This window comes from Dermacentor variabilis, unplaced genomic scaffold (genome assembly GCF_050947875.1).
Source record: "Dermacentor variabilis isolate Ectoservices unplaced genomic scaffold, ASM5094787v1 scaffold_12, whole genome shotgun sequence".
Classification (NCBI taxonomy): Eukaryota; Metazoa; Arthropoda; class Arachnida; order Ixodida; family Ixodidae; genus Dermacentor; species Dermacentor variabilis.
The window spans coordinates 56656140-56681888 of NW_027460280.1; the positions used below are offsets into that span (position 1 = coordinate 56656140).

A 25749-nucleotide genomic window follows, 5' to 3' on the forward strand; every position below is an offset into this window, starting at 1 on the left:
ACGGCAAGCATAGCAATCTGTATACGAACCTCTCCCAAGCAACGAATCCCCCGGAAAGTCGGACGCCTGGTCGGACGGTTGCTTGTACCCGTCTTATAAGCTAATGGATGTCCGGCGGTCGGGATCGCACCATGCACCTCCCTTTCATGCGAGCGGGGCGCCCTGCCCACTGGGCCACGGCTGCAGAGTCTGGAGGAATGTTGGTCTCAAGTTACATACACTGCAGGATCAATTGGCTGTTGACGGTTAATAACGTTCCCAACAACTCTGGTCAATTAAATTATTATTTCGCGCGGAAAGATGCACTTTACAACCTCTTTCATACTACTCGAACGGTTGATCACTCATTTCTCATACGTACAGTAATAATGACTGTGAACCAATAAGTTTCTTCAGTGGGTTGAAATAACTATATATGTTTCTCTACTTCAGTTGTATCCTTGTGCTTTAGTGCGAAGTCGTGACTCTGCTCAGGCGTTCGCACCACCTGCAGCTCTTGCTCCTGATTGGTCCAGTGCGGAGAGCATATATGTGCTTTGCTGAATACTATTACCTCGAGGTCAGCTGTTTCCTTGCTTGCTTGCGTGTTTGCGTGCGTGCGTGGGTGTTTCTGTGCGACAAGTGTTATATTATTGCATAGACACTCAAAGAGCATTTATGCCGTGGGCGTCGTCGTGATGTTCCGCGTAAAGTCCAAGGGCGATAAAATGTCACAGCGCGCCGTATGTTGTACGTGCGAGTGAAAGCGTACCAGGGTGAGCCGCGATCGCGCCTCAATCTGGCGCATGCAAGGGAGGAAAGCGGGAGGAATCGCGCTGTCTTCCGTCGCGCGCAAGGCTACGGGGGCAGGGTAGCTAGGAAGGGGGGGGGGGGGGGGGCTCTACTCCGGGCGGCCCGGGCGGCCGCGCGTTCCCGCTCGCCCGGGCCGCTGTATCTTGAAAGCCATCTGCGACGGGGACACAGCCTGCCGTGCGCTGTTTTCGCGACTTAGTTCGCGCTGATGCGAGAGGCTGCACGAAAGTCAATTCGCTCGCTTCTGCTGCCGCGCTTCGTCACTCCTGCATTTTGATAGCGAGTTTCCGCGGTCATCGAGTGAGATGTGTTCAAGTTTGCTTGTGCGCGCGTGACACCATACTTGTTAATTTATTTAGTATGTCTATGTGTACAAGTTTATACGGCCGATAAAACCACTCTTAAAAATAAAGTCGTCATGTTCACTGACTAGATACTAACACCTTGTCACAAAAAGCACTACCTTCTTAGTAAGTTCAGGTAGTAAAATGATGGTTAGTACTTTTTACTGCCTGCTGAAGCTAGAAAAAGACACTAACTCAGTACTAAACACTATCTTGGTTGCGCGGTTACCGAACGCTACTGAAATATAATTACCAGTAATACAATGGGGCATATTCGATTTAAAAGTCGCGCTTACATTGTCATATGAAGTCGATGGTATTGTAAAAGCATAAGAAAGTAGAATAACAAATATATTAAAAAGAAAGAACTAATAATAATATTTGGGGTTTTACGTGCCAAAACCACTTTCTGATTATGAGGCACGCCGTAGTGGAGGACTCCGGAAATTTTGACCACCTGTTCTTTAAAGTGCACCTAAATCTAAGCACACGGGTGTTTTCGCATTTTGCCCCCATCGAAATGCGGCCGCCGTGGCCGGGATTCGATCCCGCGACCTCGTGCTCAGCAGCCCAACACCATAGCCACTGAGCAACCACGGCGGGTAAAGAAAGAACTGCATCGTTTCTCTATATATTAAGGCATCAATTAATGGTATATATACACAATGTTTAATAAAAGGAAAATGAGACATCCACCCAAGCGTAGCTAAGTGCTACAAAGGAAACCCATACGGGTTCCTTTGTAGCACTTTTACGTCAAACTCTTGCCTTTGCTTCTGAGTTGTTGACAAATTCGACTTCGCCTGCCGTCTGCTAGCCGCCTGGTTGGCTCTGATGGTAGAGCGGCTGCCTCGGAAAGACGGTGGTCCCGGGTTCGATTCTCGGACCAGGACGAATTTTTTTTCAGCTGCGGAGCTTTTCTTTCGAGCAACCCGTGTGTGTGTGTGTGTGTGTGTGTGTGTGTGTGTGTGTGTGTGTGCGTGTGTGTGTATGTGTGTGTGTTTTCTTCCGTGTTTTCCTTGCACGTGTACAGTTCATGGAATGGAATGCCGAGACTGCCACACTGCAGTATAAGGTGACGCCCTGCAGCTATAGTGCCCAGCGCTCTGCAGCCTCGGCAGCCACCCATACAACGCAAACGGCCCGGTCTAAAGTCCCTCAATGGACGTGCGTCTTTCGGCTGCGCTTGTTGCGCGAAACGAGCGAACCACTAATCAGGAGCATCGGCGAAACTGGTTGTCGCGGCCAGAACGAGTCCCGGTTGTGCTTCTCTCAGCGCCACCGAAAGCGGCGTTGTTTCCATGTGTGTCGGAACCACTGCTGCGAGAGAGGCCGTCTGGCAGGGAGCCTAACGACTCTCTCCGATGTAAAAGCGGCACGCTGCACCAAGAGCCATTGTGGTCCGTGCGGATCCTCGAAAGCGCGCACTCGGGGCCCCCAGCGTGGTGCCCCCGGAAACGGGTCGACCCCCGCAAGGATACAGGCGGTGTGTCGTCGTAGCCGAAATGACCCCGAGGCGATCGTGACCCGCGGCGGAGGCGTCCGCTTTCGGTCGCAACCGCTTCCTGGTCTCCCTCATGCCCGATATCAACTGCACTCGACCATGGATGGCCATCGGTTCTCTTGTGCGCGGCGGCCTGTCGTGCCTTTCGTGTCTTTCTTTTTCCACTTGACCGCAGTTTCCCCTCTGCACTTCGACACGAATACATAAGGGATAGCTACTAACGCAAGGATGCAAATCTAAGTGTACTATAATCTCTTTATGCATAGAAAACCGCGTGGCCAGTGGTCGTGTAAGACTCAATGTTGTTTCGTGCACGGAGATTCATTTAAGACGGGACGAAGTAGGTGCAAACGAGGAAACAAAGCTCTAAAGTGGAAACATTCAAATTTTGTTTAGAGAGAGGAATATACCTGGGGTTGGGCAAATGTAATGTCTACACTTACGACAGTGATTCAAAGATGAGCAGTACTATGAATGAATTCATGATATGGCGGTATCCTGCCAGATATATCACTTTCCTGAGACGCACGCACACGCGCGTACGCAGAGCACTGCTTCCGGAAGAAGTGTTGCCAGCACCACTTACCCGTCTCTTTGCGATTCGGGCCTGTGGCGCAACGGATAACGCGTCTGACTACGGATCAGAAGATTCCAGGTTCGAATCCTGGCAGGCTCGGCGAAAACTTTTGCTGTAAAGTAGGCTTGATCGAAACGCCAGCAACGCGAATCTTTTTTTTTTCTCATTAAGCGAAAACATACTTTGGCATAATGCCGTAAACAAAATGGGGTGCATTTGTACTTTCACTGCGTGGTGTTCATACCGCATGTCACTCTAGCCAAATACTATAGCTCTGCGGCAGGTCAGACCGGAAGCTACGCGTACTGGATCAAAAGTGTTACGGCGGCCCATGTTTTCCCCTTATACCACATATTGGTATGAGGCTCGTCTTTGCCCATAAGCGCCTCGCCACGCTGTCGATCGCTTGTCTGCGTCGTCAATCGACGGAAGCGATAACTATATACAAACTCGTTTTGCACAGCTTTCACAACGATGAACATGGCAACGATGAACTTGAAGTGGTTGCTTTTCTGTGCGCGCCTACTGCTCATTTCGGTTAACATTCAGATTTTACAGAAGCTCATATATGAGCATCTATGACGTGGCCTGACCAATTCATGCAAAAAACTGGAACTGGTTTTGGGCGGCGTAGGGGAACCTGTGTGATATTTTTGGTACAACCGCGTCCTTCAAAGTGGGGGTATATTCTTGGCCCGCAAAGACTTGAAAGATGCAGACAATGGTTTCAACCAGGACTCCGCAGCATCGGGAATGTTGTACGCGCTTCACTTCTTCAGCTGCAGTCAGTGACGTAACAATGAGCTGCGGACAGCCAAGGGACTCGCCCTGGGTGTACTATGAGAGGGGGTGCAGCTCTTCCGAGTGCTTATTTCGGGAGCTCGGCGGGAGCTGCACATATGTACAGTCAACCATAAAAGCATTACGGGCCACGGGATATCGGGAAACGTTCAATTTCCGAGCAGCCCGTAACAGTGGTCGGTAAAACCGAACATAACAATGTTGTTCACATGTACTGGTATATAGCCTCTAAATGCGAACACTAGGCTGCGTTGTGAGGCTGCGCAGATGTTCAGCTTTTTCTCAGATCTCGCGTTTCGTAAAACTTTGCGGTTGACTGTACATATACATGCGCACATGTGTACGCATAGCTCAAAAACGAGGCGCGTCTTCGTATCAGCATCGCATGAACTTCAGTCACGTTTTAAGTGTGAGGCGATTATCTACATCTCTATGAAGCTCATCATGAGATGCTTTCAAAGATACTGACAAGCATACGACTGTGGTGCATCACTGTACAACGAGATGATAATTAAATTTGGTAAACATTTGATCTTGGGATATAGACATTTTTACGGCGCCATATGACGCCTTCTAGTGTAGCCAAGTACCTGAATCACAGCAAAAGTGGAATGGGCATGTGCTAAATCTATTGACTGAATATGATGACATATGGCACATGAGAAGAGACGTGTGGCTGGGTACAAATGAAAAATTATTGCTCCGACACGATATTCGATATCAGCGTTTACCTTGCAGTACCAGTAAGGGGAAGGAGCGCGTTCGCGTTTGGCACGGACAGTGCTTCTTAGCAAATAAATGATTCATAGATGAATGAATATTTTTACTCATTGAGCTACTGAGCCTTCGAAAAGAAAAAAGATGTGTTTAGCTCCGATGGGAATGCGATAAGCCGAGAACATTCCCCGTGCAAACACATGTTCCCATGCTGTGGAGAGCACAGAGATTAAAAAAAAAGTATTGTTTCAGTGGAAATTTTGTTCTGAGCACGTGAAGCATAATGAAATGTACCTAACCGACTGCTGCTTTGTTGAAGCACGAGGTACTTTGGGTGCAAGATATTGATTACAATTATCCATATTTACCCTTATGAATAACACGTTGACTGATTAGCTCATATAGCAATAGCGTATAGCTTAGTGGGAAGACCTTCATGTACACGTAGCTTTGTCGTCGCCGCTTATGCATCTCATGAGACTATCACTCCTTTGCATTTTCAGAAGAACCGATGGTGGCGAGAGGCGATAAAACAATGGATAGATTAAAAAAAAAACAGTGTTCTCTGCACATTGCTGGCGCACTTTTTTATTTTGCCTAATTACATAATTAGTTATTAGTAACTTGTCAAATATTGCAATCAGAGCAAAATTGTCAATCAGAAAGTTATAGGCCATCATGAAAAATTCCGGATTCAACTTTCTGTTGCTCAATACGCGCTACATAAAAGCTTTTTCCAAGCGTCAAAGAAAGCCCGAATAACACAAAAAAAGTGCAGCGCGACTAGTCGCGGGGCACATTCCGCGTGCTTTTGCGGTCTTGCAGCCTTACACAAATTCATGTAATTCATGTAATTAAAGGGACACTAAAGCGAAACAATAAATCAGTTTAGACTGATGAAGCATTGTTTGAGAACCCCGCAGGCAGTCATTTCAAAAAAAAAATATTTTGATTATTAGATGAGATAATGAATCTTCAAGTATCAGTATTTGAATTTCGCGCCGAAACCCCAGCGCCGGTACGTCAGCGTGACGTCAGGGATTCCAAAGTATGTTTTCGCATTTGGGCCGCGTTGGCTGAATAAAGGCTCCCGAAACTTGCCATGTTTAATATTTGGTTCCTTTAGAACATAATGCATTCAATTTGTACCGCTATATATAATTAGCAGGCCCTAGAAGATGCCATCCAAATTCAAGACGTCACAGCCCCCAGGCGCGGGAACTTAAGTAGGCGTCGCCACCCGTATTTCGTTCTTGCTCTTTTTCTGGCTTACCAAACATCTTTTCGTTGTAAGAGTGGTGCTTTTGGTGTTGTAGAACGGTAATTTATTGATGCAGAAGAAATCATTCTTCACTTTAGTGTCCCTTTAATGTAAATTCATGTAATTCACGGCACGCAGGGCATGCCGTGAACCTCGGTGCAGTATGGTTTACTGCAGTCGCACATATGACATGTAAAGTGTTCACAAAAATATTAGCGACTGTTTTCACAGTCTCTCTCGAATTCATGTTAAATAAAGGTTTTCTATTGTTGAACGTGCTTAACCTGCTCTATTGTGAGCGGTACGGTGTACCACCTTTATAACAAAGAGACTTGTATAACAAACGATTTTGAAGGTCTCGAGAACTTTGTCATAAAGATGTCTGTCTGTAATATACGGGGTGATAATCTTTAGGTTTCCCGCTATTTAAAAAAAATCGCCTGTTGCAGATAGCAGAAATCTGGTCCTTGAGCTGGTTTATTCAGAGAGGCGGACAATACTAGCACGATAAATCAGAACACATATTCAACGAACTAACAAAATTAACTAATGATCTTCTTAATTAATTACTTTACGGCGCATATTACAATTTGCGAAATGTAGCCGGTGAGTTTTCAAGGCATGTGCACTTGGAAGGAATTTCCAGAATGACACCAGTTTGACGATAAGCGCCATCAAACTTGCCGTAAAAATGCACGCTTGTTCGGCTTACCTTTTAAATAAAACGCTCTTTCATGCATTGATGCACAAAAGTAAGTGGAACGCCCCTGTATTTCGTCCCATACTTTGGAAAATAATCTCTTGAAACTGCTGCCGAATTAGTTAATTATTGTTTATTAGTTGAGCACGTGTTTCGATTTCTCATGCTGGTAATGTCATCCTTTTCGAATAATCCAGGTGAAGGGCAAGAATCACGCTACCTGCCAAGGCCATTTCTAAATATTCCGGAAAAACTTCAAAACGATCGCCTCGTAGAAGCACACCGCGAGAAAGCGTGCACGCACAGAGCCCTTGGAGAAGCACCCTAACAAGAGCGCGTCATCTAAAAACTGACGGAGACCAAGCACGCTGGACCAAGTCTGCGCTGTGCAGGGTCACGTGCTGGGCCGAACTTTCTTAAGCGAGAAAAGGTACGGAGAGTTGCCTTGCGAAGGCTGCGCAGCTCGACGTGCTCTCTCCTAGTTTCCTTCCTTCCTTCATGAGGCCGCATCGATAGGTATGAGGATTACGGCTGCGATAATGATCGTGAGAGAGCATAGGAATCTGACGTTCTTTGTTCGAGCAGTCCTCTGAAAAAACTCCGTGTCCTTCCACTGCGAGAAGAAGGATGACCAGCGAAGCTGCGTATGTGGGCCCCTTAATGGCGAACTGCACCTCCGCCGGCCCGGTATTGCACAATCTTCGGGATCGGCCCACGTATGGGGAGTGCCTAACGCCTACTTCACCTCCGCAGCGGGTCGGCCCGGTATTGCACTATCTTCGGCATCGGCCCACGTATGGGGAGTGCTTAACGCCTACTTCACCTCCGCAGTGGGTCGGCCCGGTATTGCACAATCTTCAGGATCGGCCCACGTATAGGGAGTTTTTGGTCTACACACTGACACTATCCTGAAGGAACTAGCCCTTAAAGGAGTACTGACACAAAAAAAATCCACGTGGTTTTTTCTGCTTTAATAAGTAGTTAATGACCCAGTAATCACGGCACGAAACCTCATTTACTTCAGAGCGCGACAGGTAATTATTTGCAGTCTTTTTTGTAGCGACCAGTCGAAGTTTCGGTTCCAGAGAGCAACGAGACGGGACAAACGGGAGTGTAAACAACGTGGTCACGTGCTCGCAAAAAGCCATGACGTATACTCTGACGCGCAGCCAGCGTGCGCGACCTGCGACTGCCGCATCGGTCGGACGACCGCAGCCAATGACAGCGCCGGTAGCGTGAACGTCATGGCCACGTGGTAGACCCGGCGGGGCGGGGCCGGCGAGCGGACGCCTCGCCGCTCCGATCATGTCTGTTTTTTTTTCTCTCCCTGGTCGAAACGCGGGCCTCTTTCGCCGCTGACGGCGGCACATAAATGGGCTACAATTTGTTTCTGACACGAAATAACTTCTAGAATAAAGTGACCTCGAAAGAGTGCGAGTTATAAAACGTTGTGCGAAATAGTAAATCGTTGGCGTGGTTTCTACTCGGACGCGGTAAGGGCAGACGCGCCAGCAATCGTCTGTATACGAAGGGGCTCGCCTTATTTGGCCTGTTTACTCATCGCTACTAACGGCACCGGGAAAACTAACCGTATTTTCACTTAAGAGAAACATAAATGTTCAGGCATTGATTGTGCTGACGAATTTAGGCGCTTTATTACGAGCTGCGGACGCATCGCAAGGACCCTGGGCCCCGGGTAGACGGCCTGCGAGCTATAGGTCTACGTCGTCTCCCAGCGATCGCGAGCTCGCTTGGCATGCTCGTTCACTTCTGTCGGCGCCAATGAAATCAAATGTGCTGCAATTTAAGCGTGACATAACTGTGTACACGTTGTGCCGACTAACATAGGCGCTTCGTTATACGAGCTGCAAGCGATCGTGTCACAAGCGCAGCCGGTGTCGGATTCGATGGCCCAGCGAGCTACGCCTGCCGGCTCTTGGCCATCGGCGGCTGTCAACGGATCCGATACTGCTAACGCGGCCTTGCGAAAACACGTCTACAGTGCTCGCATAGACGTGTTTATATTGTCATCGTTTGTTTCAAACAAGATAGCTGGGCAAATACGGTTGCTTTCACTTTCTGTTCGAAGTTACGCTGCTGTGCTTCAACACAGCACGCTAATCCGCTGATGCTCTACATGCAGGTGTCACTTCCCACGATGATCTACATTCTGTTCCCTGCCCTGGCTATGGCTTTTCTAGACGCACCCCAACCGCATCCTGCCTGGCATGTCGACTACGACGCAACTGCTTTCTACCACCCAATGAATGCCAGCATCACTTCCAGACCGTTGACACCGTCCGTGTGTCCGGCAGCGCCACTGTTCCCGGCAGCGTCACTCGACTTGCGGCCGGAATACCTATCGCCACCAACATCAATTCGCCCATCAGATATAAAAGAGCAGGCGCGCACGGAGGCGTTTTGTGGGCCCGGCTGCTGTGCTTTGTTGCGTTTCGCCTGCGACACGTGGTTTTGCCGGCGCGACTGCGGCGGGGCGGCAGACATTTTGGCCCGATCGTCGTCGCCGCAACACTCATCGGCAGGTGTTTCCAGGCGCGACTGCGGCGATGCGACCGCAAAAGATCATCCTCTCATTCCAGTCATTGTGCCCGAAACAGGCGATGCCAAAGCAGGGACCATCCTCTCATTCCAGTCATTGTGCCCGAAACAGGCGATGCCAAAGCAGGGACCATCCTCTCATTCCAGTCATTGTGCCCGAAACAGGCGATGCCAAAGCAGGGACCATCCTCTCATTCCAGTCATTGTGCCCGAAACAGGCGATGCCAAAGCAGGGACCATCCTCTCATTACAGTCATTGTGCCCGACCGGCAGCGCTACAACAGGGTGCTACGAGATCGTGCTCGACAGGGTGCTACGAGATCGTGCTCGTCATGGTGCTACGGCATCGCTACGACAGTGTGCGTCACCATTAGCCCATTGTACATTCACGTGCTCGTCTTTTGAGGGGTTCCTTCTTGCCCTCAACTGCGAGAGTATAAAAACAGCTGCCCCGGACGCAAAAAAGGAGGGCTCCGATTTCTTCTGTTGAGTGAAGTGCTCTCCCGTCTCTCTACTTCGGTCAAACCTGACCGCCAACTCTTTGCGATGTTAAAATAAACAAGTTGTTTCGTTGTTACCAGTCGACTCATGCTTTGCCGGGACCTTCGGATGCTTCCAGTTGTACCCCAGGCCGCCAGGCCAACGCTACCCTTGGGGCTTGCGACCCAGGTACAACCACGGGCGTCAGCGCCGAGTTCCCAACAGATCGTACCAGCAGTCCGATCCAAACAACTGGTGGCAGCGGTGGGATCGCCTCCGACTTCAAACAACTGTCTTGTCGCGGTGAGATCGCGACAACGGAGGCCAGCAGCGAAGAGATGCAGTTGACTGTATGCTGAGCAGCTCAACGACGATCCGGGAGCAGTGCAACGAGCCCTGTGTGATGACTGGTTGCCTGCAGCGGAACGACTGCGCTGGACTCTTGGCTGCGAGGTTTGGTGAGTGCGGGACTTTCTTCTTCTGAGCTTTGCCAGGCTTTTGTTAGTGTCAGAAACAGAGCTGGTAATTGTGGTTGTCGTTGCTGCCGGGTTAGTTTGCGGCAAGACAATAGTAAGCAGTAGAGAAAGCAGCATTCAGAGCAGCCATGGATTTGAAGTCGTTGCGCAAACCGAAATTGTTGGAGCTTGCAAGAGAGTTGGGTCTGGATGTCTCAGACAAACTAAGAAAACCAGAACTGATAAAGGCTATTCTTGAGTTAGAGGCTGAGGATGACGAGCTGTCGGAATGCCTTGAGACCATTGAAGAGAGAGAGACTGCAAAAAGACAGGAGCGCGAACTTAAAGAGCAAAAAGAAAAAGAAGAGCGCGAACGTAAAGAACAGAAAGAGCGAGAGCAACAAGAGAAAAAAGAAGAGCGTGACCGTCAACACGCTTTGGAAATGAAGCGTCTCGAGATAGAGATGGAACGCGCTCGTAATGGAAGTCAGGCACACGGTGCAGGAGAACGAGTATTGTTCAAAATGACTGACCTGATGCGGCCGTTTAAGCTTGGAGAGGACATTGGTTTGTTCCTGGTTAACTTTGAGCGAACGTGCGAGAAGCAGGGGTTCTCTCGGGAAACGTGGCCACAGCGCTTGCTCACTTTGTTACCCGGCGAGGCGGCCGACGTAGTCGCTCGCTTGGATAGAGAGGAAGCAGAGGATTTCGACAAAGTAAAATCGAGTCTGCTAAAAAAGTACCGGCTGTCTGCGGAGGCGTTCCGTCGGAAGTTTCGGGAAAATGAGAAAGGCAAAAGTGAGTCATATACAGAGTTTGCGTATAGGCTTATGTCGAACATGCAGGAGTGGCTCAAAGAAGAGAAAGCGTTTGGTGACCACGATAAAGTTCTGCAGTGTTTCGGGCTAGAACAGTTTTATAGTCGGTTACCGGAGAACGTGCGATACTGGGTCTTGGATAGGCCAGACGTTTGTACGGTGGCTAGAGCCGCTGAGCTAGCCGAGGAGTTTGTGACGCGTCGAGCTCGCGGAGCTAAGGACGGTCAAAAGGGTGAATTTGGCTCGAAGTTTGAGAGGCCGAAGTTCACACCCATGAGATTAAAGGGGGACACGCGTAGTGCGGATGCGAGCGAAAGCAGTCCGACCAAACGTAAAGAGACGGCGGCAGCCAAACGCAGAAAGCGGTTCGAGATGAGGCGAGCGCGCTTGTGTTATACGTGCCAGAAGCCGGGTCACTTTTCGGCGCAGTGTCCGGAAACAACACCAAAAGTTGTGTTTTTTTCAATAGGCAGCACTGACGAGAACATGAAGCTTCTCGAGCCTTACATGCGAGACCTCCTCGTGAACGGGAAAGAGTGCCGAGTGCTTCGCGATTCCGCAGCTACGATGGATGTAGTTCACCCGTCTTACGTAGAACCCCATATGTTCACGGGCGAGTGCGCGTGGATCAAGCAAGCCGTGGAAGCTCATAGCGTGTGTCTGCCGGTAGCAAAGGTGCTTATTGAAGGACCTTTCGGAACGCTTGAGACAGAGGCGGCAGTGTCATCTATGCTGCCACCCCAGTACCCGTACCTATTTTCAAACAGGTCCGATCACCTCCTGCGCGAGAAGGGGCTTTTGTTTGGTGAAGCTAGTGTTCAGGCCTTAACCAGATCGAAGGTTCGGGAGCTCGCTGCAAAGGCGGTAGTTGCGGGGCCGACGTTATCAAACAACGAAAAAGGGTCAGAGGCGCAGCAAGCTGATATTCAGAGCACGCCCGAACTGAATAAAATTGAGTCTGTAGCGTTGAAGGCGCCAGATACTGGAGAGGAAAATCCCGATTCGGGAAAGTTAGAAGAGCTATCTACTGATTTGCTCATCGCGCCTACGTCAGACGGACTTGATAGGTTGCTAAAAGTCAGCCGGTCGGCTTTGATAGCCGAGCAAAAAAAGGATGGCAGCCTGGAAAACGTGCGCTGCAATGTCAAAGAAGGTATCGCCAGGAAAACTGCGCGTTTTGTGGAAAGAGGTGGAGTCCTGTACCGGAAGTATCTAGACCGAAGAGGAGTGGAGTTCGATCAGCTGATCGTGCCTCAATGCTATCGTCAGGATCTGTTGCGCTTGTCGCATGGGGGTTCGTGGTCCGGACACCTAGGAGTTAAGAAAACTAAGGACCGTCTCTTGCAAGAGTACTATTGGCCAGGGTGTTTTCGGGACGCAGACCATTTCGTGAGGACATGTGACACTTGTCAGCGGGTGGGCAAACCAGGGGACAAATCGAGGGCGCCGTTGAAATTGGTACCTATCATTACGGAGCCTTTTAGACGGCTCGTTATTGATACTGTGGGACCTCTGCCGGTAACAGCCACGGGGTACAGACACATTTTGACTGTGATCTGCCCAGCGACAAAGTTCCCTGAAGCAGTGCCGCTTAAAGAACTCAGCTCAGTTGAGATAGTTAATGCACTACTGTCCATATTTGCGCGAGTTGGTTTTCCTGCGGAAATCCAATCAGATCAGGGCACAGTGTTTACTAGCGCTTTGACGACAACTTTTCTCGAAAGGTGTGGGGTAAAGCTGCTACACAGCTCAGTGTACCACCCACAGTCGAATTCCGTTGAGAAGCTCCACTCCGTCATGAAGCGCGTGTTGAGAGCGTTGTGTTTTGAACATCGAACTGACTGGGAGCTGTGTCTGCCTGGGGTGATGTTTGCTTTAAGGACCGCGCCGCATGCGGCTACGGGGTTTTCGCCAGCTGAACTGGTGTACGGTCGCTCGCTTCGATCTCCGCTTCGCATGCTTCGAGAATCGTGGGAAGGTAGGGGCGACGACCCAGTCGTGGTGGAGTACGTGCTTAAGCTCCTCGAACGCTTAAGAAGGGCACAGGAGTTGTCAGGTGAAGCAATGACAAAGGCCCAGCAGAGGGCCAAGGTTTATTATGATCGGACAGCCAGGGCCCGTCGTTTTGAGGTTGGCGATGAGGTCATGATATTGCGCACATCGCTAAACAACAAACTAGACGTGCAGTGGGAGGGCCCAGCGCGAATTGTTCAGAAACTGTCGGACGTTAACTACGTGGTAAGTCTGCCAGGAAAGCGGAAAGCACAGCAAGTTTACCACTGTAATCTGCTCAAACCTTATAGACAAAGGGAAGCAGTGGTGTGCATGATGGTAAACGTTCCTGAAGAGCTTCCGGTCGAGCTTCCGGGACTAGGCTCAGTGACGAACAGGGAAGACACCGGTCAAGTCATTAGTGACCTTATCAGTAAAGCACCGCTGTCGCCTGAGCAGAAAACCGAACTACACCAGCTATTACAAGAGTTTCAAGGTCTGTTCTCTGAGAGGCCTGGTAGGACTTCTGTACTTACTCATGATATAGAACTTACCTCCCCAGAGCCAGTACGATCCAAGGCGTATCGGGTGTCACCCCGCCAGAGCGATATTATGGAGGCTGAGGTAAAGAAAATGCTACAGCTCGGTGTTATTGAGGCAGGTGAGAGTGATTATACCTCCCCTTTGATTTTAGTTGAGGTACCGGGCAAGGAACCTCGTCCTTGCGTCGACTACCGCAGGCTTAATTCCATCACTAAGGATCAAATTTATCCGATCCCTAACATCGAGGAGCGCCTTGAGAAAGTTAGTAGCGCTCAGTTTATTTCCACCCTAGATCTTGTCAGGGGTTATTGGCAGGTTCCACTTACAGAAGAGGCTAGTAGGTATGCGGCGTTCATTTCACCAATGGGAACATTCCGTCCTAAAGTGTTGAGTTTTGGTTTGAAGAACGCGCCATACTGTTTTTCAAGTCTCATGGATAAAGTGTTGCGGGGACAGCAAGAATTCGCTTTACCGTATCTAGACGACGTAGCGATATTCTCCGCATCCTGGTCTGAGCATATGACACACTTGCGGGCAGTGCTAACCCGCCTGCGCGAAGCAGGCTTGACAGTAAAGGCTCCTAAGTGCCAGTTAGCACAGGCCGAGGTTGTCTACCTCGGTCACGTGATTGGTCAGGGTCGTCGCCGCCCCTCTGAAATAAAAGTGGCCGCGGTGCGAGACTTTCCGCAACCGCGCTACAAGACCGATATTCGGTCGTTCTTGGGTGTCGCCGGCTACTATCAGAAGTACATCCCTAGGTACTCTGATATCGCGGCTCCCCTGACGGATGCTCTAAGAAAAACAGAGCCTCAAACAGTCGTCTGGGACGAGACAAAGGAAAGAGCTTTTAGCGCCCTAAAGAGTGCCCTAACAAGCCAGCCTGTGCTACGATCGCCAGACTATACAAAAGGGTTCATTGTTCAGTGCGATGCTAGTGAGCGAGGCATGGGCGTTGTACTGTGCCAACGGGAAAATGGAGAAGTAGAACACCCCGTCCTGTATGCTAGTCGTAAGCTGACCAGTCGTGAGCAGGCGTATAGCGCCACCGAGAAAGAGTGTGCGTGTCTCGTGTGGGCCGTTCAGAAATTGTCATGCTATCTAGCCGGCTCGAGGTTTATCATTAAGACGGATCACTGCCCTCTCCAATGGCTGCAGACCATCTCTCCCAAAAATGGCCGCCTCCTGCGCTGGAGCCTCGCTTTACAACAATATTCCTTTGAGGTGCGTTACAAAAAGGGGAGTCTCAACGGTAACGCCGATGGCTTAAGTCGAAGCCCCTAACGTAGGAATCAGCCTCAAAATTGTTTGTTACTGATGTTTTTTTTCCTGAGGCAGGATTTTTTTAACATATTGCTTTTGTTTAGTGTTTCAAAGTGATGATATGCTTTCTAGTGCAAGTTTTCAATTTGTGGACACGTTCTGAGTGATGCTAGACTACTGTAAGGAACTAGGCAGTGGTATAAAAAGGGGAAAGAGCCTGGCAGGGCTTAGTGAGGGTTGTGCCGTGCTTGCTGACTGAGCGGTTGAGTTTCAGCGTAGTTCTAACGCTTACCGGGAACGAGAACAAAAATGTGAACTCTCCCGAAGTCACTTTGCAGTGTCCCGTGCGAACCTGAACAAGAGAACGAGGCCTTCTCTGTGCGCTGCGCTCAAGAAACGTCGAGGGACGCCCGACTTCGGTTATGAGCATCATCGAGCGACATCCCTCCGGACAGCGGATGCAGTCCCCTGTCCATCGGGATCTCCTTCCCCCGGCGGGGCGGTCTGTTGCGTTTCGCCTGCGACACGTGGTTTTGCCGGCGCGACTGCGGCGGGGCGGCAGACATTTTGGCCCGATCGTCGTCGCCGCAACACTCATCGGCAGGTGTTTCCAGGCGCGACTGCGGCGATGCGACCGCAAAAGATCATCCTCTCATTCCAGTCATTGTGCCCGAAACAGGCGATGCCAAAGCAGGGACCATCCTCTCATTCCAGTCATTGTGCCCGAAACAGGCGATGCCAAAGCAGGGACCATCCTCTCATTCCAGTCATTGTGCCCGAAACAGGCGATGCCAAAGCAGGGACCATCCTCTCATTCCAGTCATTGTGCCCGAAACAGGCGATGCCAAAGCAGGGACCATCCTCTCATTACAGTCATTGTGCCCGACCGGCAGCGCTACAACAGGGTGCTACGAGATCGTGCTCGACAGGGTGCTACGAGATCGTGCTCGTCATGGTGCTACGGCATCGCTACGACAGTGTGCGTCACCATTAGCCCATTGTACATTCACGTGCTCGTCTTTTGAGGGGTTCCTTCTTGCCCTCAACTGCGAGAGTATAAAAACAGCTGCCCCGGACGCAAAAAAGGAGGGCTCCGATTTCTTCTGTTGAGTGAAGTGCTCTCCCGTCTCTCTACTTCGGTCAAACCTGACCGCCAACTCTTTGCGATGTTAAAATAAACAAGTTGTTTCGTTGTTACCAGTCGACTCATGCTTTGCCGGGACCTTCGGATGCTTCCAGTTGTACCCCAGGCCGCCAGGCCAACGCTACCCTTGGGGCTTGCGACCCAGGTACAACCACGGGCGTCAGCGCCGAGTTCCCAACAGATCGTACCAGCAGTCCGATCCAAACAGCTTCAACACAGCACGCTAATCCGCTGATGCTCTACATGCAGGTCAGTAAATCATAGTCTTTTCACGAAGCGTTCAAGTAATTACTTTCTACTGCAGCTGCCGGGCCCACATTGCTGCCTTTCCATTGTTGTTCAGTGTTGTGATGTTATTCGCTCTTTATTGTTGCTGGCGGGTGACATCGAAACTAACCCTGGACCTGATAGTCAAGCCATACTAAAGGAACTTAAGAGCCTATCCGCAGGTCAATCGCAACTGATCACCGACATTCAAGGCCTCAAGTCTCAGTTACTAACAGCTGACAAAGCAATATCCGATCTGAGCGTGCGCATGACGAACCTGGAGACCCACTACCAAAACCTAATCCCCTTGCGTTCTGATATAGAAAGCGTGAAGAGTGATGCTGCCCGTGCAGCACACACAATTCAGAGGCTGGAAGCGCGTCTTGATGATGCCGAGAATCATTCTCGGCGCAACAATCTCATTTTCTATGGTATTGATGAATCTTCAGGGTCAGAGTCGTTCGCGCAATCGGAGCACATAATCATTGACCACTGTCGCAAACATATGAGCATCACTCTTGACCCAAAAGAAATCGAGCGCGCGCACCGCTTGGGCAATCGTGCAGCTAATCGTAACCGCCCCATAATAGTGAAGTTCACCTTTCATAAAACAAAAGATCTTGTTCTCTCTAACGGCCCTAAATTTAAAGGAACAAACTTCAGCGTTGGCGAGGATTTTACGCGTCCTGTTCAATTGGCCCGCAGACACCTTCTATCATTCGCAAAAAGCAAATCAGCACCTTACTCCCTGCGCTTTAAAACTCTGTTTATGGGTAATAAGCGCTATGTTTTCGATGAACGCACACAGAGTGTGAAAGAATTACAATAGCAGCCAACTCGACGCGGGAAACGCCCTACGGTATCGACACGAGCTAACCTCTACCTTTCCGTAATCTTCGCCAACGCACGCAGCTTCCTTCCTAAACGCGATATTCTGTCTAACCTCGTGTTGTCGTCTAACAGTAATTTGCTGATAATAACTGAAACCTGGCTCACTGACGATATTACTGATACTGAGGTTCTTGCTGACTTGCCGAATTTCTGCCTTTTCCGGAAAGACCGCGAAATCTCACGAGGTGGTGGTGTGCTAATCGCCGCGCATCACCATTTATCGTGCACGCTTGCAACCATTGAGACTGACTTGGAAATAATATGGCTAATCTGCCGCGCTTCACCACAGACTGTTCTCTTGGACGTTTGTTACAGACCACCACATAACACTCCTGATTTTTCGCATAAACTTAATAACATCCTGAGCAAACTTAGGGAAAAACACCCTAACGCAGAAATCCTGCTTTTCGGTGACTTTAATTTTCCGCAAATCAACTGGACTAACAATAGTGCTTTAATCATAGGCAATGAAGCTGCTAAAGAATTTGTTAATGTGTGTCTTAATTTCAGTCTAACTCAACTTGTGCTAGAGCCTACGCGGGTTACAAAAGACACATCTAATGTACTCGACCTTATACTAAGCAGCCATCCTGACAGCCTATCGTCCATAACTTACCTCCGTGAGGTAAGTGATCATAAAGTAATCCATACCACCTTCAACTTTCAACCCATGCGACATCCAAAATCTAACAAAACTATATGCCTGTATGATAAAGGGAACTACGAAGCTATTAATTACGAGTTACGTGACTTCCTTTCTACTTTTGAGGCATTATTCCATATGCGCTCGCCTCAAGAAAACTGGACACTATTTAAAAATAAAATTAATGAACTCGTAAACAAACATATACCAAGAATAACTATGCACACTAATCAAAATAAGCCATGGTTCACCAGAGATTTAAAGAAGCTTGAAAACCAAAAGAAACGTCGCTTCCGGCTAGCCACGCGTCTTGGAAGCACCGAGGCTTGGTCAAGATACTACACGGCAGAGAACGCCTACCTGAGTGCCCTTCGCACTGCTAAAAAATCTTTTTATAACGTCGACCTGCCCAAGCTAATTACTCAAAATCCTCGGCAGTTCTGGCGAATTTTAAATCCCAAAGAAGCTCGTACCATCAGCGTGACGAATGCAGCAGGCGACACCGCCACGGACGCCGAGTGCGCCGATATATTCAACACAGCATTTTTTTCCGTGTTTACAAAAGAAACTACCACTCCGGACTCTCCACTACCTACTAACATAACATCACATATGCCACCCATTGTATTTTCGGTAGATGGTATACTATCAATCATTGAAAAAAACAAATTATGTACTTCTTCTGGTGTAGACGAAATTAACTCAAAGATCCTAATGAATACTAAGCATATATCCGCGGCATGTTTCACTCTGTTGTTCACGCAATCATTGTCTACAGGTACTTTACCGGATGATTGGAAAGTGGGAAAGGTCGTTCCAGTATTCAAAGCAGGTAACAAAGACTCCCCCTTAAACTACCGCCCCATTTCATTAACTAGTGTACCTTGCAAAATCATGGAACATGTCATATACTCGCATATCATGAACTTTTTAGACTCGGAAAACTTCTTTCATCCTTCACAACATGGTTTTCGTAAAGGGCTTTCATGTGAAACACAACTAGCTATCTTCCTTAATGATCTCCACGTTATTCTTGACAACAACGTTCAAACCGATGCAATCTTTCTAGACTACTCTAAAGCTTTTGACACAGTGCCTCATAACCGCTTGCTAATAAAATTATCTAGATTGAACTTGGATCCTCTTGTAGTACAATGGATAAAAGAATTCCTTACTAATCGTTCCCAGTTCGTCTTTGTCAATAACGTCTCCTCCGAACCCCTCCCTGTCACTTCAGGTGTCCCTCAAGGCTCAGTCTTAGGACCGCTTCTTTTCCTAATATACATTAACGATCTTCCGCTGCATGTATCTTGTCCTATTCGTATCTTCGCTGACGACTGTGTGATTTATCGTACTGTGACTAACATCTCTGACCAAGCATCTCTCCAGAATGACCTTAATAACGTGCAGGAATGGTGCAACCGTTGGCAAATGGCCTTGAACCCTAACAAGTGCAAATTTATTTCAATTTCCCGCCGTCGTAATCCTTATCTGTCTACTTACACAATTGCAAACGTCCCACTAGAATCAGTTCTAACATATAAGTACTTAGGCGTAACCCTGTCCCACGACCTTTCCTGGAATGCGCATGCTACTAACGTAATCTCGTCAGCAAACAAGTCCCTTGGGTTCATGAGGCGTCATCTTCGTCATGCTCCACAGCACGTCAAACTACTCGCATACAAATCATTTGTCAGGCCACAACTGGAATATGCCGCCGCCATCTGGAACCCTCATCAAACATATATCATCAATGCACTCGAGTCGGTTCAGAATCGTGCGACTAGATTCATCCATTCTTCATATTCATATAACATCAGCGTTTCACACTTAAAAGCACAATCTAGCTTGGCATCTCTTGCTTTTCGTCGTCGCATCGCCACGCTCTCTCTTTATCACAAATTTTTTTACAGCTCACTAAGCCGCCCGCCTTACGTCACGCCATCATCTTCACGCATGTCACAGCGCACCAGCCATCAACTCCAAGTTTCTCGCCCTCGAACACGAACTGTCACTTTTCAATCATCATTTTTTCCTCGAGCTGCCAAGGACTGGAACGACCTACCCATTAATGTCGCTGCCATCACATGTCATTCACAATTTCTAGAAACTGTTGAAACTTGTATTTCAATGTAACACCTGCCTTTTCCTATGTTCACATGTTAACCACCCCTTATGTAATACCCCGAACGGGGTCTTTAAGGTAATAAAATGAAATGAAATGAAATTCCGAACTTCCACGCAGGGGCGCCGGTTCTGGGCCGCCGCTCGCTCATTCGTACCATGTGTCCCGAGTCGCCGCATGCGGCAAGTCGCACACGACGCGCCGTACTTCAGATCGCACGGAAAATCGCGCCATGTGTCTCGCGCTTTAGACGTGGCCAATCACTTAGCGACTCAGATATTGCGGCCGGCGATGGCATCGGCCACAATCAATAGTAAGACACAACAAATCGGCGTTGAACGTTGTGGCAGCGCAGTCAAGCTGATAGTGTGGGAAATATCCCGATGGACACGACAAAAACTGCAGTTGCAGCGACACGGAGAGCGTCCCACTCACGACCTTGCAGTAGGTCGTGGTCCCACTACAAGTACAAACAGCTAGAACAAGCAACAGCAGAGGAGAAAGGCACATGTAAGCCGCATGGCAGCCAACGAAAATTCGTGACGTGGCCACATGACGTAGCGTTTTCTTGGCTATTTACAATCCCGGTTGATGTCAATGTCGCGAGGTGCTCTGTTTTGCGGTTGGCTGCGCGCACGTACTTTAAAATTGATTTTAAATATGTTCTAAGCGATATTCGCCGCTGATATTTTGTAGACGATGTGTGTGTGACCAACTAAATCGATCTCACAAGTTATCTCGACTTCAAATTTTTGTGTCAGTGCTCCTTTAACAGTTTCGCTGCCTTAACAGCTTCGCTGTAAAATTGGTCACGTGTTTGTGTGTCCTAATTAATTAATTAATTAATAACGACGAGCGCGGGAGCAGTGGCACGAGCGCGTTCGCGCGGTAGCGCCGAGGGGCGCCAACGAGCCAGCTGTGGAAGAACACGACGACGCTCGAGCCAATCCTGATGATGATAGTTGTACGTTAACAGATGTACACGATCCCGGATGGAGTAGCCCTTAACAGCTTCGCTGTAAAAAAGACAGAGAAAGCATGACCGCCAGCAAGCAAGCAAGCAAGCCAGCAAGGCGATTCCCTTCGAAGTTGCTTAGTGTGGATTATGAGTGCAATTAGGGTTCGAGTAGTAGTTTCCTTTTTTTTTTTGCACCCCCACTGGGGGGCTTGCGCATTCGGATCAAACCTAACGTTTTCATTCTAGGCAGTTTTAAGACTCAATTTCAATCTTGGCAACACCGCTTAGGAGGCTAACGCCGTCCTGGGCCTGTGGCGCAACGGATAACGCGTCTGACTACGGATCAGAAGATTCCAGGTTCGAATCCTGGCAGGCTCGTTAAATTTTTTCGTGTCCTTTTTTTCCTATTTTTTTAAACATTGCAATTTAGGGTAACGCCGTCCTGGGCCTGTGGCGCAACGGATAACGCGTCTGACTACGGATCAGAAGATTCCAGGTTCGAATCCTGGCAGGCTCGTTAAATTTTTTCGTGTCCTTTTTTTCCTGTTTTTTTAAACATTGCAATTTAGGCTAACGCCGTCCTGGGCCTGTGGCGCAACGCCATTGCAATTAAGCGTGAGGCACTCTTATCCCTTAGTGGGGCGTTTTTCACTCGATCAGCTACTAAGCAAACACAATTAAAATCTCCAAGCATAATTATTTGTCTTTCACAATTCAGGTACTGCTCGAGCCGTTCAAAAAACACGTCTCGTTCATTTTCGGCGTTCGGCGCATATAGGCAGATGATTCGCCAGCAAGACTCGGACATAAGAAAATCTACTAAAACAAATCTACCACTTTGGCACACAAGCACGGTCTCAACAACTATTCCTAAACTGTTTCTAAGGAAAATGGCACATCCGCCTGACGTGCCGAAAGCATGAGAAACACAAACATCGTACCTTGCTCGGAAAGGCAGCACCATGCGGTCAGTTTGTTCCTCGCTATCTATTTTCGTCTCTTGTACAGCTACTACATCCAAGTCGTTCTCCAAGAAAAGGCGACTTAGCTGATACTGTTTCTTTCTAGCGTTTAAGCCTCGAACATTGATAGTCGCAATTTTTAGTGCTGTACCGAGATTTCTCGCCATTTAATAAAATTACATATACGCCATGGTGCATACCTCGTGAGCGCAGGCACACCAGAAAACCCGCCGCTTATTTCCAAGAAGCAACCCTATTTCCGATGCCTGCAATCCTCGAGCTTCGGCTTGGGTTGCTTGGCAGAAGGCTCCAATCATTGTCCTTATTGAATAGTTGATGTGCGTCGACGTAGTCCCTAGGAACCGCAGAGCGTCAAAGCTCGCGGCTACGTTGACGGTTTCAACACCGCTTTTCTGTCTGGTGGAACGTTGGGCTTGGGCTTCAATGACGCGCGTCGAGTCGCCACCGTTTTCGTTGGTGGTTCCACAGACCCAACGACGTCTTGTCTGTCCTCGTCGTCCGTTGTAGCTTCGCGTCCTCGTTTGCCGACTGCGCCTCCGGTGGATTGCACCGTGACGTCCATGCTTTCCGTGTGTTGGCTCGCTGGATCCTTTGAAGGTTCACCGTATTCAGCGCTCCCACTTGTCTTTTCAGGCACTTCCCTGACGTCGGGCTTTTCTACAAGGCTATGGTCTCCTTGCTGTTCATTTTGTTGCGGATACGAAGGCATGTCTGCTGGTCGCATCTCCTTTTGAGTCACTTGACTCGATGTTCCTGCAGCTTCTTCCGCGTCAGCTTCGTCCATGACGAGCTCTGCTGCGTCAGTTTTTCCAACTGGTCCTGTTACACTTGCGTACGTCTTTACACACGAACTCTCGTCATGCCCAAAACGACGGCACCGAGCACATCGAGGGACACGGCAGTCGCGTCGTATATGTCCCGTGGTGTGACAGCGCAAACACACTGGTGCTCTTCCTGGCGCAATTAGCAGCGCCAGTTCCCCACCAACACGAAGCTGATGTGGGAGGTCGTCAACCTTGACGCCTGGATGGAGCTGAATGCTCACCGTCCGCGTCGTCGTACTTTTCTCGTGGATGCCATTCACACGCCACTTTTCTTTCACGACATCTGTTACCTTCCCGAACATGGCTAGTGCAGCACGTACATCTTCATCGGGAACATTGAAAAGCAGCCAGTGCAACTTCAAGCGCAGGGCTTGGTTCGCAGGGTCAACTACAACACAGCGGCGACCCTTCACCTTCATTTCACCGATGGTCAGAGCCTTCTTCACGCCTTCCGCATTCTTGAAGGTGACGGCCCATACGTGACTCATCTGGTACGCCCCCAAGGCTAGTACCTCAGGGAGCAATGCCAGACGGTCCAACGTATCCTTGAAGTCTTCAACTCGATAAGGCCTGGCCCGAATATCGGCATGTAAAAATATGGTATTCAAAACTGTACGACCTGTAGGCAATGTAGGCAAGATGACTTCGTAATCTTCACGTTCAGCAGGCGCCGCATTCCTGTTACCGCGGCTATTCATTGCCGCAAACACCGCCCCATCGGAGCACATGATATATCGGAGCACATAGGAAATATATTAACTAATGGGACGCAGCCAGTCTTTACACACTACCAGCGTGCGAGCCACGCGAGACTGGATAGGGTATACGTTTCATTGCATTTAGTAGCGGCGTGCCATAGTTATGACGTTAAACATGTGTCATTCAGCGACCATTGTTTGGTGTCAGTCACAATTGGGACGCATAAAGAGGCCTCGCGCTTTAATTGGAAAATGTGGCTATTTAATGACAAGCTGCTGCATAATGAATCATTTGTAGAGTGCGTAAAGGAAAAGTTCGAACAGCTATTGGCGAGACATGATGACGTGATAGAACGGTGGGAGCTTTTTAAAGAAGAAATAAAGATTTGTGCAATAGAAAAAGCTAGTGTAATTAAATACGAAGAAAGGAAAAAGCGGAAAGAAATACAACGAGAATTGGATTTTATGTACAGAATAGAAGCCGATAGGCCTGGTACATTCACAAAGCAGATCAATGAACTTAAAAGCCAACTGGAGCTTATCGACGAAGATAAGTACAGAGGAGCGGTTATCCGAGCAAGAGCCGAAAAGCTATGGCTCGGCGAAACGCCCACAAAGCGAGCCTTTGCAGATGAAAAGGCTTACGCTAGGCAAAACCTAATACGGAAAATAAGTTATAAGAATGAAGTCACTGACGAACAAGCAAAAATAGAGAGAGCGTTCTTAGAGCACTATAGCGAATTATTTCGAAGAAGTTGCGATGTCCCGGAAGAGTTCGAACGAGAGTTCCTTGCCAGCATGACAAAACTAGATGATGTTGACCGCGAATGTCTGGAAGAACCGATCAGCCAGAAAGAAGTTGAAGAGGCCATTGACGATTTAGGTCGAGGGAAGTCTCCTGGACCTGACGGGTTGGGAGCGGCCTTCTATAAGGCCTTCAAAAAAGATGTGAGCGTAATCTTGCATCAGGTAATTGCTGAAGCATATAAACGAAGATATGCACCCCCGTCCTTTGGCCGGTCGCATATAGTGCTCATTCCCAAAACGGAAGACCCAGGGAAACTGCTGTCAGTAGGGTCTTATCGCCCAATAGCATTGACTAACGTCGATTATAAAATATTTACTAAAATCTTGGCAAAGAGGTTGCAGCGAGTTATAACACGAATTGTAGGACCACATCAGACATGCGGAATCAAAGGTAGATCAATCTACACAAATATTCATGTTGCACGAACCATTCTAGAATGTTGCGATGCGTGGGGCGAGCATGTAGCAATGCTGCAGCTTGACCTACAAAAAGCGTTTGATCGTGTATCCCACAATATCCTTTTCGCTGTTCTTGATTATGTAAATGTTGGTTTGGTGCTTTTAGATGGAGTTAGGATGTGTTATGCTAACTGTACCGCTAATCTTATAATAAATAAGGATGTAAGTGAGAGCTTTCACGTACGCTCAAGTGTGCGCCAGGGGTGCCCTTTAAGTCCTTTATTATTTGCGTTATACCTTGAGCCATTCTGCAGAAAAATTATTTATAACAACAGTATTACAGGTTTTCGTTTGCAGTCAGCGGAAGTAAAACTGCTAACATATGCGGATGATATTGCTTTGTTTTGTAGCGATAAGGAAAGTGTCGCGACTGCGGTAGCGGACGTTTTATCGTTTTGTAAAATGACGGGTAGCGTCATAAACTTTGATAAGTGCCTAGGAATATGGCATGGAACATGGGAAAACACCCCACCTATTTTTGTGAATGTGAAGTGGACCGTTGCGCCGACAAAGTATCTTGGGGTGCCGCTTGAGCACTACAAGGAGACTGCGGGATTCTGGGAAGACGAAACAAAGAAAGTGCAAGAAAAAACAGTTAAATGGGGTGGCCGTAGTCTTTCAATGTTTGCCCGCGCGACGGTCTGTAATTTATTCGCCGTTGCAAAAGTGTGCTATGTATTGCAAGCATTGTCTATGACTAGATTGCACGTGCAGCGTTTGCATAGGGTACTGGCAGTGTATGTATGGGGGTCAAAGTGGGAGCGAACCAGTCGAACAAATTTATTTCGATCCGTCAAAACAGGAGGGCTTGGACTGGCACATCTGTTCTTGAAACAGATTGTGTTTCGTTTTGCGTTTCTTAGAGACCAAAAAGACCCATTCCTCATTAATGTGATGCAACTGAGACTAGGTACGGCTCTTCCTGAATTCATTATATCTAGTTGTGTAGTCAACAGTGGCCCTATGAGCGGATTTCTGAAAGAAGTGATATGGGCATTTCGGTTTCTGAAGGTACGCTTTTCAATGGAATACCTCAGTCACGTTCCTAAAAAACGTCTGTATAAAGATTTAATTGATATAGTACTGCCAGTACCGCTGTACAGATCTATGTTCAGTTTAGGTACTGAAAGAAATGTGCTGAAAAGGG

General features: G+C 48.5%; 1 protein-coding gene and 3 non-coding genes across 4 annotated transcripts; 3 read left to right on the forward strand and 1 right to left on the reverse strand.

Annotated features, from left to right (window-relative positions):
- The first annotated feature begins 3243 nt into the window (after window positions 1-3243).
- Window positions 3244-3316, forward strand: TRNAR-ACG (transfer RNA arginine (anticodon ACG)). Its single transcript has one exon. It is a non-coding gene; the product is annotated as a tRNA-Arg (tRNA).
- Window positions 3317-21136: 17820 nt separating this feature from the next.
- Window positions 21137-21209, forward strand: TRNAR-ACG (transfer RNA arginine (anticodon ACG)). Its single transcript has one exon. It is a non-coding gene; the product is annotated as a tRNA-Arg (tRNA).
- A 66-nt stretch (window positions 21210-21275) lies between these two features.
- Window positions 21276-21348, forward strand: TRNAR-ACG (transfer RNA arginine (anticodon ACG)). The gene has a single exon. It is a non-coding gene; the product is annotated as a tRNA-Arg (tRNA).
- An 830-nt stretch (window positions 21349-22178) lies between these two features.
- LOC142565827 (uncharacterized) lies at window positions 22179-23366 on the reverse strand. The gene has a single exon (XM_075676373.1). It carries the CDS (start codon window positions 23364-23366, stop codon window positions 22179-22181), a length of 1188 nt encoding a protein of 395 aa, XP_075532488.1.
- Between the last annotated feature and the right edge of the window lie 2383 nt (window positions 23367-25749).